Consider the following 16,824-nt stretch of genomic DNA (forward strand, 5'->3'; position numbering starts at 1 on the left):
AAATATAAAATGTCAGTCTTATGTTCAATAATGTAAATGTAAGTAAAAGAAAAATAAACTTAACAGGTCCTTGAATCAAGGCCCAGTTAAAGTGATTTCTATCCCACAAGTCTGTAGGACAAAATGCAGTGATATGGCACTTACCCATTGACAGACAAGACTACAAGAAGTTGCCATACTCTAAGAGAGGAAAAAAAGGACTAGAGTTTTATGTAAAAGGGAAGTGTCATTCCCTGGTCTGATTTGCCTTCACTCTCAGGGATAAGGGGAGCCAGGATGATAGCCAACCTTCAGTACTTGACTAGGATGTGGCTCAGGAAAAACTAGCCTCTAACATATGTTAGAACAGCCAGGAACTCAAACCCAAAACGCCAGGTTCAAGTCCTTTAGTATTGGTGTAGAAATTAATCAGTCCTATCTGGATTAGTTTGGTCTTTCTTTGACCTTGTGCTTCTAGGCACTGTGCAGATGCGCTCATCAATCCCATCGGGATTGGTTGGTCTCCTTGACCTTGTGCTCTTTTGTTATAGTCCCATAACATTTATCAATAAATGGCAGGTTTCCATAGTCTAAAGCTTTTGGGTATGCATTAATATTATAGCAAATATATATTTATATTAAACTTATATTACTGTGAAATCAAAAAAAGATTAATATTGATAGTGTGTTCAAGTACAAAAATGAGAGAGAAAAACTCAAAACTATTGAACATACAAGGGGGAAAAATAGAATGTTTTAAAAATAAAAAATATATAGCTTATAATTAGCGAAGGGTTTCTTACCCAGAAAATGAGATCCATTTCCTTTTAAACTTGGCCATGAACTACTGTGAGTGCAAATGGCTTTTACAAAATAGCACATTTATAAAAACAATAATATAGTAGATAATGCACATTCAAAAAAAGTACTAAAATTCTCTAAAATTACAATAACACATTTAATGACAATAGCAAACAAACCCATTATTATACAGGATTCACAGGAGTTTCTATATAGCCACTTGCTGTGTGATATTTTAAAAATGTATACTTGTTACAGATTCAACAGTATGCAAATCCTTCAACCCTGGCAGAGATATTTTTAACAAAATCTATCACTGCCATCATCCAAAATGTGGAAGAGCCTAGGGGGAAAAAAAGTTGATAAAAAAAATTTGGGGGATCTGAAATATCACCAAGAAGTCTAGATCCTTCTGGTGGAAAATACAATAAGCTGAAGAGTACGCATATATAAAATCCTTCACAGGGAAATCCTTCACACCTCCCAGATAAAATTATAACCCATTATAGGGTAATAACTAAGCTTCTTGGGCATCTCACTCCCTCTGGTATGGGGCTATAACAGTTTACAGACCTGTCTTCAAAATGTCCCACCTGTTTCACGTGGAGCAGAGGAATAAATAATGAAAATCACTTCATATTTCTCATCCATTACATTTTTATAAATGCAGAAATGGGGGAAAAAATAAAATAGTGTCAGCACATCTCTTCAACTACCAGTGGACCCTTATTTCTAAAAATAGCTTCTGAAAATTTCTTAAAATCAGTTGAGATGGTCTAGCTCATAAATTCTCTGAAGATTGTATACAATTGTCAAAATAGAATAAAAAACTGTTAAGGCAACATGTGATCTTGTGAGAGGGTTTGTGTAAGTTGAATGCTTTTTTACCAATGATATTTGCTTTAGTACAGTCATGGGGATGTCCAATAAAATCATATAACAGAATTTATCTAATAACCAAAAACACAGTAGCTTAAAATGACTCAGTGTAACAGAAAGATATAGATCAGATTAACACACAAACTTAAAACAACAAAATTAAATCACAAAGCAAACAATCAGAAAAGAACAATGAGACAGAACCTTTCAAAATACAGTGGAGTCTGAGAAGGTTTAAAATCCATCTCCACTCTTTAAAAGTTCCTTCTCTATCCATTCAAATTCCTTTTATCAGAGCTCTCAATTTTGTCATAATGAGAGAGAATTCTGCACTGAGCATAGTGTGGATGACCCTCATAGGGATAAGGTACAGAGGTTGGGTAAACTAAAATGGCCAGGGGGTGTAGGGGAATGAATCTCTTACCCAGATCTCAGGCAAGATAATTACAAGGATCAGTGTACCCAGGAATGGTAGGAAGAAAAAATATAGCTTTTTGAAATAAGTAATGCACTGCTCTTTGATAGGCCTGGCCATGCTTGCAATTTTATTTCCTATTTGGAAGAGTAACCTTCTTTTCCTGTCCCCTTTGGGATAAAATGCTAGGGCCCACATGCTATCTCAGTCCCCTCTCCCAACAGGCAGAGCATGGAAGCCTAACTAGGCGAGGGACTGGAAAAGCAGCAGTGTCAAAAAAAAGGCTCAAAAACCCATGTGGAGGGGAGGATTAAGAATCAGGAGCTCTCCTCAGGTAAAAGCCCTTTAGGAGGCTAATTATTGCCTAAGAGGAAACACACCTGGGCTTCCAAAGCAGGCAGCAAGGAAACTCTCAGCTGTGCACAATGAAAAAGAAGGGGAATTATACTTCCCAAGCCTCAGGGGACTGGCTCCAAGCAGTAGCTGCAACAGCTCCAGGCACTGTTTTGGATCTGGAACAATGGGAACAGCAGCAGCAACAGGAGCTCCAAGTTGGTGGGCAGGCAGCCAGCACTAAGAAGATTGGGAAGATCAGGAACAGAAGTGGCAAAAATAGGCAGCTGGAACTATCAACAACAGTATGGCTTTTACTAAATTTATTTAAGCTATCTTAAAAAATTGAGAGTTCTTTTTCCAAACTTCTGGTTGCCATCAATGTAAAAAATAAAATGAATATATAAGTGATAACTTTAGAAATAGTATGGTTTTTTTTTAAGATTTATTAGTAGCCACTAGAAAATAAAGCCATGTATTTTAAAAGACTGTCTACCTTTTGATCCAGCCATGCCACTGCTGGGTTTATACCCCAAAGAGATAAGGAAAAAGACATGTATCAAAATATTTCTAGCCATGCTCTTTGTAATGGCAAAAAACTGGAAAACGAGGGTATGCTCTTCAACTGGGGAATGGCTGAACAAACTGTGGTATATGCTGATGATGGAATACTATTTTGCTCAAAGGAATAATGAACTGGAGGAATTCCATGTGAACTGGAAAGACCTCCAGGAACTGATGCAGAGTGAAAGGAGCAGAGCCAGAAGAACAGTGTACACAGAGATGGATATACTGTGGTAAAATCGAATGTAATGGACTTTTGTACTAGCAGCAAAGCAATGATCTGGGACAATTCTGAGGGACCTATGAAAAAGAACGATATCCACATTCAGAGGGAAAAGTTTGGCAGTAGAAACACAAAAGAAAAACAACTGTTTGGTCACATGGGTTGTTGCAGATATGATTTAGGATGTAGACTAAACCACACCAATGCAACTATCAACAATATGGAAATAGGTCTTGATCAATGACACATGTTAAAACCAGTGGAAATGTGCATTGACTGTGGGGGGGGGGAGAGTAAGAACATGAATCATGGAACCATGGAAACATTTTATAAAATTTTATATTTTTATTTATATATATGTATATATATATATACATACATACATATATATGTATAATAAAAATTTTTTAAAGAAAAAAAAAGAAAAAAGAAAACAAAGCCACATGCCATGCTAGCTAAGGCTATTTAAAAGCCCCACTGTTCCCAGCTCTCTCTATGGTGGATAGGAAGCAAAGAGGAAGTGAAATGCCAGCCCCTCAGTTTTATCCCTCTGTCTATATCATTGTATAAGGACAGAAAGCCAGTGGGTTCATGGGAAATGTAGTTCAAGGACCCCAATATTTCCACTCGGAACCAATACTTAGTATTGATTTTAAGTCATAAGGTAAAGGTTTATAAAAATAAATGAATGAGGGGCAGCTAGGTGGCTCAGCAGATTGAGAGCCAGGCCTAGAGACAGGAGGTCCTAGGTTCAAATTTGGCCTCAAACACTTCCTAACTGTGTGACCCTGGACAAGTCCCTTAACCCCCATTGCCTAGCCCTTAACACTCTTCTACCTTGGATCCAATACAGAGTATTGATTCTAAGCTGGAAGGTAAGGGTTTTTAAAAAATGAATGAATGAATAATAGATAAAATAAATAAATAAAAAGTATGTTAACTTAGAAAATAATGATGGAGACAAATATGTCTTAAACTCAGAAGGATTTTTTGAGAGAGAAAAGTTTAGATATTTATGATGGAGCAAAGTCCTCCCATCAGCAGAAAAACCCCTCTTTGAGGAGGCTGTAAACAGAAGTTTTAAAGGTTAAGCACAAGCAGGAAGGCAAGCTGGAGAAGGGATGTGGGGCATGATCATTTATCCCAACCAAATATTCATTTGCATAACAGCACTTCAAGGGGAATATGTGAGTGCCTTAGGGTTCCTACATTAGAATATGTGGTTTGGACTGTGTCCAGTTAATCTCATTAGGTTAGCCAGGAGTATGGAATGGAAGCTGGGGAAATATCCACAGTTAGCAGGTAGAAAGGCCAGGTTATGCAAGGCTTTGAATATGAACAGATTTTATATTTGCTACTGGAGCTAAAAGGGAACCAGCAAAGCTTATTGAGGCAGAAGAGTGACTGGGTCAGATCTTCACTTTCAGAAAAAACCCTTTGGCAGATGAATTAGACTTGAAACAGGGAGACCAATTAGCAGGCTGTTACTGTAGTCCAGCTTCTATTATGCTGGTGACTGAGTGGAGAGAAGGGGGCAAATAGGAGAGAGATGAAGATAGGGACGGCAAGATTTGACAACAAATTAAATGTGGGTAGTGAGTGAGAGTAAGGAGTCCAATATGATACCTAGGTTATGAGCCTGGGTGACTAAAATGATAAAGGTATGTTGGACAGGAACAGGAAATTTCAAAAGGGAAAGTTGGAGCAAAAAACATGATGAGTTCTATTTTGGATATGTTGAGTTCTGAGATTTTTATGAGACAGCCATTTCTAGTCAATGGTGTGGTACTGGGGCTCAGGAGAGAAACCAGAGCTGCATATATAGATCTGGGACTAATCTTCCTAGATGTGACCATTGAAACCATGGGCATTGATATTAACAAGTAAAATCATAGAGCAAAAAAAAAAAAAAAGAATGAGTCTCATATAGTCTTCTGAGATAACCATGATATAACAACCAGGAAAGGTCTTCAAATTACAAGTCCAGCATACTTTTCTGAAAACCATGTTGCCTTCAAAATAAATATATTAACGCAATAATTATAATACAAGACAAGAGAGGACCATAGGTATGGTGTAGGCAAAATCTAATAGAGTGAATGCTTGACCTAAGCACTGGTCTGCAGAACAAAGTTTTAGCTCAACTTCTGCAAATGAACTCTCTGAAATCTAGAACAAATCTTACCCTGCTGTACACTTTGGCCAAAGACTATTATTAGAGATGCTTTTACCATATCAAATGGGATTAAGAGGGAAGAAGGACTAGAGAGAAACCAAAAAAATAAAGCCTTACCCACCCACCGCCACCTGAACTAAGAGCAGAAAAGCATCGGGAAACTCACAACAACAAAGTTGAGAGTCAATTATTTTGACAAATGGAATTGACCAAAATTTAAGAGACAATATTGAATTTAGAGTCCCAGTTCTGCATCGGGAAACCTGTGTGACCTTAGTCAACTCATTCTCTCAATTTCAGTGTCCACATCTTTAAAATGAAGAGGTTGGATGAATTTACTTCTAAATTCCCTTCTAGCTCTAAATCTTATAGTTATATTCAAAGTTCAGATCTTTTGTGATGAATATTTTTAGCCTACCTATAAATAAAGGCAAAGCTCCAAGCCAATAACAGGTTTATTGAGAGAAACCAATGGCTCTCAGCAAAGGTGGGTCTTTAGGTTTTCTTCTCAACCTAAGACAATTGAATGAAAGTTTTTCCCTTCCTTATATATCCTACAATGAGTCTTAGTATCTCATCACAATGTCTCTTCAATCAGAGATCAAATATCTCTTCTATCAAGTCCAGATAATTTCCTGTCCGTGGAAGGGTTCAGATGCCCTTTCTCTCTCAACTTCTTGAATGGTCACAAGAGGTCTGAGATCACTACTGCTCCTCCCTATGTGCCCTGTATGGTATTGACTCATGGTCAGCAGGTCAGCAAAACCACCATCATCTAGACATGCATTATGTGGTTAATAGGGCTTTCCACTTCCTTGATGAATCATAATCTACTGCAAAATGCTAGCTTATAGAGAGTTATAGTAACAAAAGGAAATAGCTAGATTTACTGTACTAATTTAAACTTTTCCTTTATATAGTTACTAGAATTCTATTATTCTTACTATCATTCTATTAATCACTAATTAATCATCATCCCAGATTAATCCCTTCCTTTGACTATCTACTGATTGATAGTGATAGCTGAGGTCTTATTTAAAAAAGTCAGGGGTTAGGGATTCTTGTTCTCTTCACTTTTTTACATTTCCAGACAATCATTTATTGTGATTCTTTTTTTTTTCTTTTTCCTGTTAGACACAAGTAAGACTGGTAAAAGATTCAGAATACTCTTTCAAAGCCCAAACTGGATTATGTCATTACTTTTCTGGATCACATGCTGGTGTTTCAATTAAAGGTTACTCTTCCTATGACTTCAGGTAAATATCACTGATTATATTTTGTGTTTTTGTTCCTTATCCTCAACCAAGATGCATTTAATTATTATTTTTGATACATTGATTCTCCAAAACTGCATTAGACATATCCAGTACACTTTAATGTCTATGCTAACATAAATATATGGTTGCTTAAGATCTTTCTCCAAGACAAGTTCCTGTTAATACATAGCTATTTCTGGCATTAATGCCACCATTCACTCAGCCTCCAATATGCAAAATGTTGGAGTTATCTTTGACTCTTCTCTTTCTTCCCCCCCACCCCACCCCCCCCTTTTTTTTTTAAGAAAACCCTTAACCTTCCACATTAGAATCAAAACTGCATAACAGTTCCAAGGCAAAAGTGGGAAAAGGAACGGCAATAGGTATTAGGTGATTTGTCCTGGGTCACACAGCTAGGAAGTCTCTGAGGTCATATTTGAACCCAGGACCTCTCATCTATAGACCTGCTCTTAATCCACTGAGCCACCTAGATACCCCATTTTTCACTTCTTATATACAAGTAGTTATCCTGGTCATTCTATGGTAGCACCTGGAATTTTAACCAGTGAAAAAAATGAAGCCATTTCTCTGAGTATAATGTCATTTATTAATAGGGATGTAGAAGGCCGATTGGAGGAATAGGGTCAAAATAGGGCCTGTTATCTGGATTCCCTACGTGACCAATCCAGGCTGAGGCAGTCTTTGTGTTTGGTCCTGGTCACCTGAGCGCTGAAAAGCTCTGGTACCAGCAGGTTGGTTAATCCAAAAACAACTTGACCCCTCCAACAGGCTATTAGGAGTCATTTAGAGAAATAGAGTCTGTAACAGATATTTTGTCTGGATCCCATTACAAAATCATTGGCAAGTAAAACTGTGTGTATGATTTTTTTCTGCACTACATGTCAGATAGTAGACAGAATGGGCCATCTAAGGTAAAAATCTGAGACTCCTCTTTTGACTCATTTTTAGATCCCCACCTTTTCTCAATATTCTTATTGGAAAGCTTTGAGTCCTTAGCAGACCAGCAGCTACTGAGTTAACCATTTTTCTCCTTGATAATTAAGAACCCTGAACTCTAAAAGATATATTACTTAGATAATCAGGCTGGACACAGACAAAGCTAGTCAAGACCTTATCTGACCAGGTGCAGTCCTGTAAATCTAGGGGACAGAACGCAATTAATAAAAATCTCTATGAAATATATTTCTGCTCTCAGAATTAACCCCCTACTAATTGGTGGTTGGAATTTGGCCCTTGACCCTGTACCTATCTCTCTACTTTTTAGACTTTAATGGGTTTGTGTATGATTTATAACCCCTTCACAGCTGTGATTCTTTCTTTGTGTTCTTTGTTTGAAACCAGTATATAATAAACTCAAAACTCCATGAAGTTGGAGCAGCTATGAGCTAAACAATTAGTCTGGCTGTTCTCAGTTTCTGTTTCCTGTCTTTTCAATCTGACGCCACTAAACGCCATTCAGGACCCCCAAAATATAGAGCTGGCTCTCTATATAGGGGCATATGATCTGTCAATAAGACAGGTCAATGGAGTGCCACCATTTGCATCCGGTCAGTGATTGAGAGAATGCAAAGTCTTTTATACCACAGTGGGTAGTCTTCCTTCTGACTGACTTGACAATAACATCATCTGGAGCTCCCTTAGCAGTCCTGCTGGTTGGATATTTCAGCGAGGAGGTAGATTTAAGGTTCTGAGCTCCTCCCCATTATTGGGAGGGAGAGGGCACTTTAAGTGAATGGATTCCTCTGTCTTCACTATCCTGGGGAAATGACTAAGCTGCCCCTTTCTGGCTTTTAAGACACCCAGCTTCCCCTAGCCATGTTTGGCTAGAAAAACAGGCGATTGCAGGCAGGGTTTGACTGCCTCTTTCCCCTATTGAAGACCAGGTCACCCCAAGTCTTGGTAGGGGGTGGACAGGACAAAAGTTCATGTGTCTGTCTAGATGCCTCCAGAGACCAGAAGTATTACCTTACTCATCTCTACCCCTGAGGAACATTTGGAGTCGGAATTTGATAACAAAGGAATTATTATAGAAATATGCAGATCAAGTATCCATTTTTGAGTCTGGTTTAAGATGTTCAGCTAAACCTAATTTCTCCTGAACTTCTTTCCAGTTTTCCTAGAAGTTCTTTTCAAGTAAAGAGTTCTCTCCCACAAGTCATTTATGTTCTTGGTTTTTTGAATGCTAAAGTATAGACTTTGTTTCAGGAATTTCTTTACCTAATCTATTTGAATGAAGTACCCTTCTACATCTCAACTTTTCCCATCACCATTTTGATATATAATGTATCAGCATAAGAAATTAAATGAGAATTTTAGGGGAATTTTGTAGAAGCTGCTGACAATATCCTAAAGGCCAGCAAATGACACAGAAACTCAGAATGCAAAAATATATGTATAATATTGTATATCATCAACATATTTTATCTTTTAATACCATAAATAAACAATTTCTTTTTTAAACTTTAAATAAGTAAAAAGCTGAAATTTAAAGAAAAGAATGTGAAAGCCAGCACGACACACAAAGGCTAGAAATGTTAACATTTTCCAGATCATGAGGTGCTTCACCCCAACCGTGGTGCCCCTAATACCCACAGTATAGAAGGGATACCTGTATTCTACTTTTTAATCAAATAGTTTTGATGACTGCTACTCTATAATATAATTGGAGGTCTAAAAGTGCTTTTTCCCCTTCATTCATACTCCCCTATTCTCTTTGAGATTCTTTTTGTTCCCCTCAACACATGAATATTGTTATTATTTTATCTGATTTTTCTACAATCCCCTTGTTAGATCAGTATAGTGTAAAATGTTGATTCATTTATGTATTATCATCTTTAGTATATGAATATGGCCCAACCACAAGTATTGAATCTCCTATTATTTGTCATTTCTTTAAAGAGAAATTATATCTATATGAATATAGTTTTGCAGTTTGACACTCATATCTTGAGCATTTTGTGATCATTTTAAATGGAAATTTCCTTTTTGTCATGTCTTACTGGATTTTATTATTCCCTAAAGAAATGCTACTCGTTTTCAATTTATTTTCTATCCTTCTAAGTTATTGAATTGTCTAATTGTCTGAGTTTCTTTTCTGATTCAGTGGTGAAGAGAATGAGATGGCCAGGGTCCTCCTCACCTACGGCCCCCTGGCGGTGATCGTGGATGCCGTGAGCTGGCAGGACTACCTGGGAGGCATCATCCAGCACCACTGCTCCAGCGGAGAGGCCAATCACGCAGTCCTCATAACGGGCTTTGACAGGACAGGTACATGTCGTTAAGGCTCCCCATCAGGCTCCAACTGCTTCTCGTGGGGGTCCTCTCTTTACACTGATGGTGACCTTAACAGGATCCCTTATAAAATCATGTGCTCCCAATGACTCATTCCTCAAAGAAATATGGAGGATATCTTCTCATCTCTCCCTCAGTGTTGTGTGGTATATGACTGAGTGCCTGATTTGTCCCTTTCTTGATTCTCTGTAGTTTTCTTCCCTCCCCATCCCCCACCCCCATTCCACTTCCAGTAGGTGACTAGATGGCATAATGAGTAGAGTGCTGGGCCTGGAGTTAGGAAGATTGGAATTTGAATGTGAGGAAATCACTTGAACTCTCTCATCCTTAATGTCCTCATCTGTAAAATGGGGATAATAAGAATACCTTTAGGGTCATCTAGGTGGCAAAGTGGATAGAGAGCTGGGCCTGGAGACAGGAGGCCCTGGGATCAAATATGACCTCGGACACTTCCTAGCAGTGTGACCCTAGCCAAGTCACTTAATCCCAATTGGTTAGCCCTTACTGTTTTCTGCCTTGGAACTGATACTTCATATAGATTCTAAGATGGAAGGTAAGAGTTTAAAAAAAAAAAAAAAGAACACCTACCTCACAGTGTTGTTGGGAAGATCAAATGAAGTTGCCTATATAAAGTGCTTTGCAAATATTAAAGTGCTATCAGCTATCATTATTATTATTAACAATTCAGAATGTTCTCCATTTTCTTTTGCATCAGGTCTAATATGGAAATGTTTTGCATAACTGCACATGTACAATCAATATCAATGTGTTTGCCTTCTCAAGGAAAGGGGAGCAGACAGAAAGAGGGAGAGAATTCATAACTGAAAAAAATTTTAAACAATTTGTTTATATTTAATTGAGAAAGAAACGAAATTTTTAAAAATTCAAGACATTTAATAAACATTTACTATTAAAGCACTTAACATTATAAAATATATTCTTTGTCTTCAGTGTCCTATTAAGTCTAGGAGAGGCTTGTTGTCTGGTTTAAAATAACATTCAATCATTTATGTCTCTCAAGTCTTATTCTTACATGTATGTAATTACTTAGTATATGTGCCTTTAGTAGATTACTAAGTAAATAATTATTCATCCTTGTTAAACATTTATTGTACTAAATGATCATCTTAAGTTGACTTTCCTCTCTTGTTTTTATAGGAAACACTCCTTACTGGATAGTACGAAACTCATGGGGTCCTTCCTGGGGAGTAGATGGTTATGCCTTTGTTAAAATGGGAGCTAATGTTTGTGGTAAGTCTCATGTTTATGGCCCCAAATCCAGACTAAATGGCAGGACAGAGTCTCTGCATCTGTTAAAGATATGAAACAATAAATTGAAAAAGTTCTCAGAGATTATCTCATCTAGGGAAGAGTCAATATCTAGGCTCTTCCCTCTTTCCCAAGGAGGCACCAAAATTCCCAGATAAGGTTCTGGTCCATCCCATACATGGAAAAAAGTTCCCTTTGAGTCCCATTCCATATTTGGACAGCTGGGTGGCACAGCAATAAAATGCTAGGCCTGGAGTCAGGAAAACCTGACTTTATATCTGTCTTCAGACACTTACTGGCTGTGTTATTCTGAGCAATTCACTTAACCTCTGTTTGCCTCAGTTTACTGGGGAAGAAAATGACAAACCATCCCAGTGTCCTTGCCTAGAAAATCCCATGGACAGTATGATCCGCAGAGTCACAAAGATGTGGACACGACTAAACAATTGCAAAGTAATCAAATTGTTTTTCATTGTAGCCTGTCTGATTAAGCATCTGTCACAAAACTGGAATCTGTTCTTTTATCAAACTTTGGTTAGTAGAGTAGGTTCTGTTTATTAGGCTTTAAAGAATGGTAGTTTGTATACCTTAATCAAAAGATTAAGAGATAAGAATTGGCCTTTAAAAAAGGGAGAGACTATAGGAGGAAAGTACCTACCCAAGTAGGTCTGCCATAGAAATATTAAAGCTAAATGTAGAAAGGAATTGTTACATTTTTTGTTTTGATCCAGACCTGTAATTATACTGGCCTAAAAAAACTCCTAGTGAGGAAGTTCCCTCCTCTTCCAATGTAGATGCAAAGCCTCAAAGACTATATCTTTTGCTTTCAAAGTGACTTGGCCACCTCACAGGCTCTCTCTCTCTCTCTCTCTCTCTCTCTCTCTCTCTCTCTCTCTCTCTCTCTTTCTTTCACTCTCTTTCTGTTTCTTTCTCTGTCTCTTTCTATCTCTATCTCTGGAGATATATATAAAATGACTACGTATGTATAAATTATTACTAGTTTGTTTATTGCCTAAATATATACATTTGTATAATATGTAATAGGTATATGTTATATACGCTATATATCTACACGCACACAGCACTAGTTAATTCTTTTCCTTTCTATTTAAGACAGAACGATTTAACCGTGTGTGTGTGTGTGTGTGTGTGTGTCATAGAGCCTTTGGACAGTCTGAGGGAAGCCTATGGAGAAGTCCTTCTCAAAATAAAGTTTTTAATTGCAAAAAATTGAATAGATAGAATTTTATATATTTATATATATATAATGAGATGTATATATGTATGTATACCTCATTGCAAACCATTTATATTTATATCATATATTATTTATAAATATATTTAATTGCAAACCATATATAAACTCAAGTTTTTCATTTTAAGTCATACATGTTTACCTACAAATACACGTGCACATATATGTATATGTATACATATATATATGAATTGGTTGTTGATTCTTCAGATTATGTTGAGTTCAGTGCTGTTAGTAGTGGGGGAGTACAGTAGTCATATAAAAATTTACTTCAATTCAAATTTAAAAGTATTCATATCAGAATTTCATTAAAAGTTCACATCTAGCCTCAGGCAATTCCTAGCTAGCTATGTGACCCTGGGCAAGTCAATTAAACCCAATTGTCTAGCCCTTGTCCCTTCTGTCTTGGAGTTGACAGTTTATGTATTACTTCCAAAATAGCAGGGTAGAGTTTTTTAAAAATCATTAAAAAGACAACCCACTAATAATAATAGCACTTAAATAATGATTTAAGGTTTGCAAAGCGCTTTACAAATATCTTCTCATTTTATCATCACAGCAACCCTGGAGAAATAGAGCCTATTATTCTCATTTTATAGATGAGGAAACTGAGGCTAAAAGTGCCCAAGGTCCCAGGGCTACCCAGCTGCCTGAGGTCAGATTTGAAATGAGGTCTTCCTAGCTGCTTTTAAGTTGTTTTTGTTGTCCTATTGCCTTAAACAATAGATAGGGGCAGAGTACATCTCAGATAGTCAAACCTATACATTTGAATTTGTTGGGGGGAAAAAAGATTCAAACTCACAGAATAACAGCAACTATACCAACAACATCAGCAGCAAAAAGGTCCTGTCAGTGTCCCTTGTTTTGTCTTCACTATTCCCCAAAGTTCTGCCGACTTCACTTTAATACTTAGATTTGTCACAAAATCAGATTAGGAGATGACATTTTTCTAAAAGTAACAGTAGTTAATCATATGTAAGTGATTCCGTTAGAGGCCTGTGTGGGTCGGCATAAAAAGGGTGAGATCTCGTTTTTTAAAAATTGTCAAGAAAACATTGAATGCTATTGGTTAGTTTAGAAGCAAAATTGTTTTAATCAGTCAGTTTCTCTAATGCGACTTTCCTTCCTCCCTTCCCCACCCCCAGGTATTGCAGATTTGGTGTCTGCCGTGTTCGTGTGATGCCTGGCAGGGCCGCAAACATGAATTCTTCTCTCCCCAACTGTCTGTCTTCAGACCCCCTCATAGGCCTGATTACCAGCATCCTGTGGACCAGGACAGACGGGGCTTTAACGTCCTGCTCTTCCAGGGACTGTTTTTCTAAAAAGCAGAACAACTGAAATCAAGAAGAAACCCTGCTCCTTAACATATGCAGATGTTCTGCTTGCTACAGCCCATGGGAGGTGGAACTAGGTGGACTTCAGTCTCTTACAACATATAGATTCTATGAATCTAGTCATTGCATTCAGCACATCATTATTCCATGGCTTCTGTTCTGCAGAGGTGAGTGTTAAGTAGTGGGGGCAGGGAAGGAGGAGCACTCAGGCCTCCCCCTCCAGGCCCATAGGGCAGAGGAGCTCCGGACAGAAGTATGAGGAGAAGCGGCTGGGGCAGGCCATTAGGAATGAGGCAGTTGGGTCTTTCTGTCCCTGCTCTGACATCCGTGACCCGGGGAAATCCCGGCCTTGCCCAGGGCCCCCTGCAGCTCCCACAGCGCCAGCACCCTTCTCCCCCAGTTGTGGTGTTTGTCCTGGCTCTGTAGCTCAGTGGCATCAGACTGGCCCGACTTCCCAGTGGGCTTCCATAGCAGCGCCACTCCCCCTACCCGCCCCGTACCTCCCTTAGTCTTTGCTTAACTAGTTATCTTCCTTTAAAAAAAGAAAAGAAGTCACATCTCATGGGAAGGGCCTCAAGTATCCTTCAAAAATCCACGTCAGTCAGAAGAACTTTCTGAAATGAGACTTTCTAAATGGCGAAACCCCCACTACCACTTGACTATGGTGGCACTTTCCATCTTTTCCCCATTTTATTTCCTTAGAAATTTTTTCTTCCCTTAAATTCATCAGGATTAGGCAACTGTCCTTTTCTTGCATTAGCAAAAAGAGGCCTCAGGAGGATGGAAGTGTTCGTTTATTGGTCTACTCTCAACTCCACCAGAATTCTTAAATTTGGGAAGTGGTTATTATGGGGAATACAGTTGGAACTTGGACTGGTAGCCAGGAGATCGGGTAGAGGCCCTGGCAGGAAAGAACCATGACTTGTGAGCAAGTCCCTTCACTTCTCAGACCCATCTTCTCTCCTGTAAATAGAAGGCCTTGGATGAGCCCGAGGGTCTCCAGAGCAGGCTAAGGACCTCCCACAGTGTATGTTATTACCTAGCTGGAGAGTGGGACCCCAGTGCTCCCCAAACTTTCTGTCCCCTGCCTGCCCTCCTGGCCATGCCTCCACCTATGGGGTTTCGCCAGGGAGTGAGAGCCTCCCCCCAGTCTCCCTGTTTCATTTTCAGTGAGGGATGTAAAAAGATGGGGCACCAGGGATGTTAAAATATAACCTAAATGGTTGTGGGTACACACACTGGGTTGAAGAAGAGATAGGACTGACCACGATAGGGAGACCAGAGTTCACTTATAAGCTGGTAACTGTCAAGAATGGCACTTGGCCCAGCTCACCCAGCTCACCCCTAGGCCAGGGTCTATGGAACCAGCAGGCAAGGTAAAAGTTTATACTGTTTAATTATGATTAACTAAGTAAAGGTGGGATAGGGGATTCTGCACTTAAAAACCTAAAGGGCAAATCACAGGGGCTAGGGGAGGACTTGTCTACTCTAATTCTAATTGACCTAGGCCAGGCAGGGCTCAAAGGAACAGTTCTGGAATCATTGGGAAGGCTGCTTCAAACCTAGTTCCAACCAGGTTTTATCAGCACAGCTAATGGGCCTCAGGGTGGCTTTGAGGGTTCTCACAGTAATCCAAAGATGATCACAGGATGCCAAAAGCCAAGGTGGTCCAAGGTACCCAAGTAGAGAGAATGTGCTTGAAATGCTGTCCACCAGATCCCAAACTCCTTCTCCACTTGGTGCAGCTCTGCAGGTCTTGTCCACTTGCTGAAACCACCACTCAGGATCCCAGGGAATCAGGATGCAGGGTGTCCTTAACTCTGAGATCTCCCAGGGCTAGCAACAGTTTGTGCCAACCACTAATGGAGTCCCTCTCAGAGCACAAGCCCTACTTCCTGCTCCTTCATTCCATCTTGGAATCCTCCAGCCCTTCCTGCTAGGTCCAACACTATTACTAACTAATCTTCACAACAGGTACAGGCAGTGATGGGTTACTCTCCACACTGCAAATCACATTTCAGTATTTCTTCCCTCCAGCCATATCCACTCCTCCCCTGCAGTCCCTCCCATCCTCCCCAGGGCTTGCAGGCCTGGTATCTTGCCCTCCTCCTTCCCAATCTCCTTGGCTCCTCATTTCCAAGGAGTGGCCAAATCTCATCACATCTCTGGCATCTATATCTTGCTTTCCTCTTAGTAGCAACCGCCTCAATTCAGACCATCATTACCTCTTACCTGGATTATCACAGCAGTTTCCTAAGAGTTCTTTCTCTCTCATCTCTCCTCTGTAGAGCCACAAAAGTGATTTTCCTAAAGCACAGACATGGCCATATCACTCCTCCTACCCAAAAAGTTCCAGTGGCTCCCTATTGACTCCAGAATCAAATGTTTAAAAATCTTGATCTCATATTCTTAAATTTTCTAGTTTTGCTTAAGTTTTATAGTATACATAATCAGTACAGCAATACACTTTGGGGATTTGTGCTTAATTTTTTTATACTCAAAGGGGTGCAGTATCCAAAGCATTTGGGAGCCTCTGGCCTAAATGATCTCCAAGGTCCCTTCCTCCTCTAAAATTCTTTGATAGTTACCCTTTGTACTTAAGGTAAGCCAGGAAAACATTTCCTATTTTCTCATTCAGCTCTACAAATATTTATTAGGATGGATGCACCGGCTTATTAATGGTTTATTACTGTCACTTTTCTTGTTTTTTGTACATTTGTAAAGTTTTGGATCTTTAAAATTTTGGAAATAATGATTTTTAAGTAAGGAAATACTTGAGAATTTCTTGGACTCCATTTTTATTATCTTGATAATAAAAGTTAAAATATAATCATCTTATTTTAATGGCTTTCTGTTCTAAGGTAAAGGCATGTAAAGGCTTGCATTTATGATGATATAGTTGTTTCTGTACCTACCTGGCTTCCTGGAAAGTAGCACACTGCAAAACATGATTACAACAGGCATTTATATGTATGTGTGTATATACATATATATATATTACACACACACACACACACACATATATATA

General features: G+C 38.9%; 1 protein-coding gene across 1 annotated transcript in view; it reads left to right on the top strand.

The window, feature by feature from the left end:
- Window positions 1-13,642, top strand: part of CTSO (cathepsin O) — a 38,616-nt gene extending 24,974 nt beyond the window's left edge. The window contains exons 6-9 of the mRNA XM_044681690.1: window positions 6,505-6,626; window positions 9,751-9,914; window positions 11,097-11,189; window positions 13,608-13,642. Of these exons, the coding sequence (XP_044537625.1) occupies window positions 6,505-6,626; window positions 9,751-9,914; window positions 11,097-11,189; window positions 13,608-13,642 (414 nt within the window). The remainder of the gene's footprint in view (window positions 1-6,504; window positions 6,627-9,750; window positions 9,915-11,096; window positions 11,190-13,607) is intronic.
- Window positions 13,643-16,824: the final 3,182 nt, after the last annotated feature.

Source organism: Gracilinanus agilis, chromosome 6 (assembly GCF_016433145.1).
Source record: "Gracilinanus agilis isolate LMUSP501 chromosome 6, AgileGrace, whole genome shotgun sequence".
In the NCBI taxonomy this organism is placed as follows: Eukaryota; Metazoa; Chordata; class Mammalia; order Didelphimorphia; family Didelphidae; genus Gracilinanus; species Gracilinanus agilis.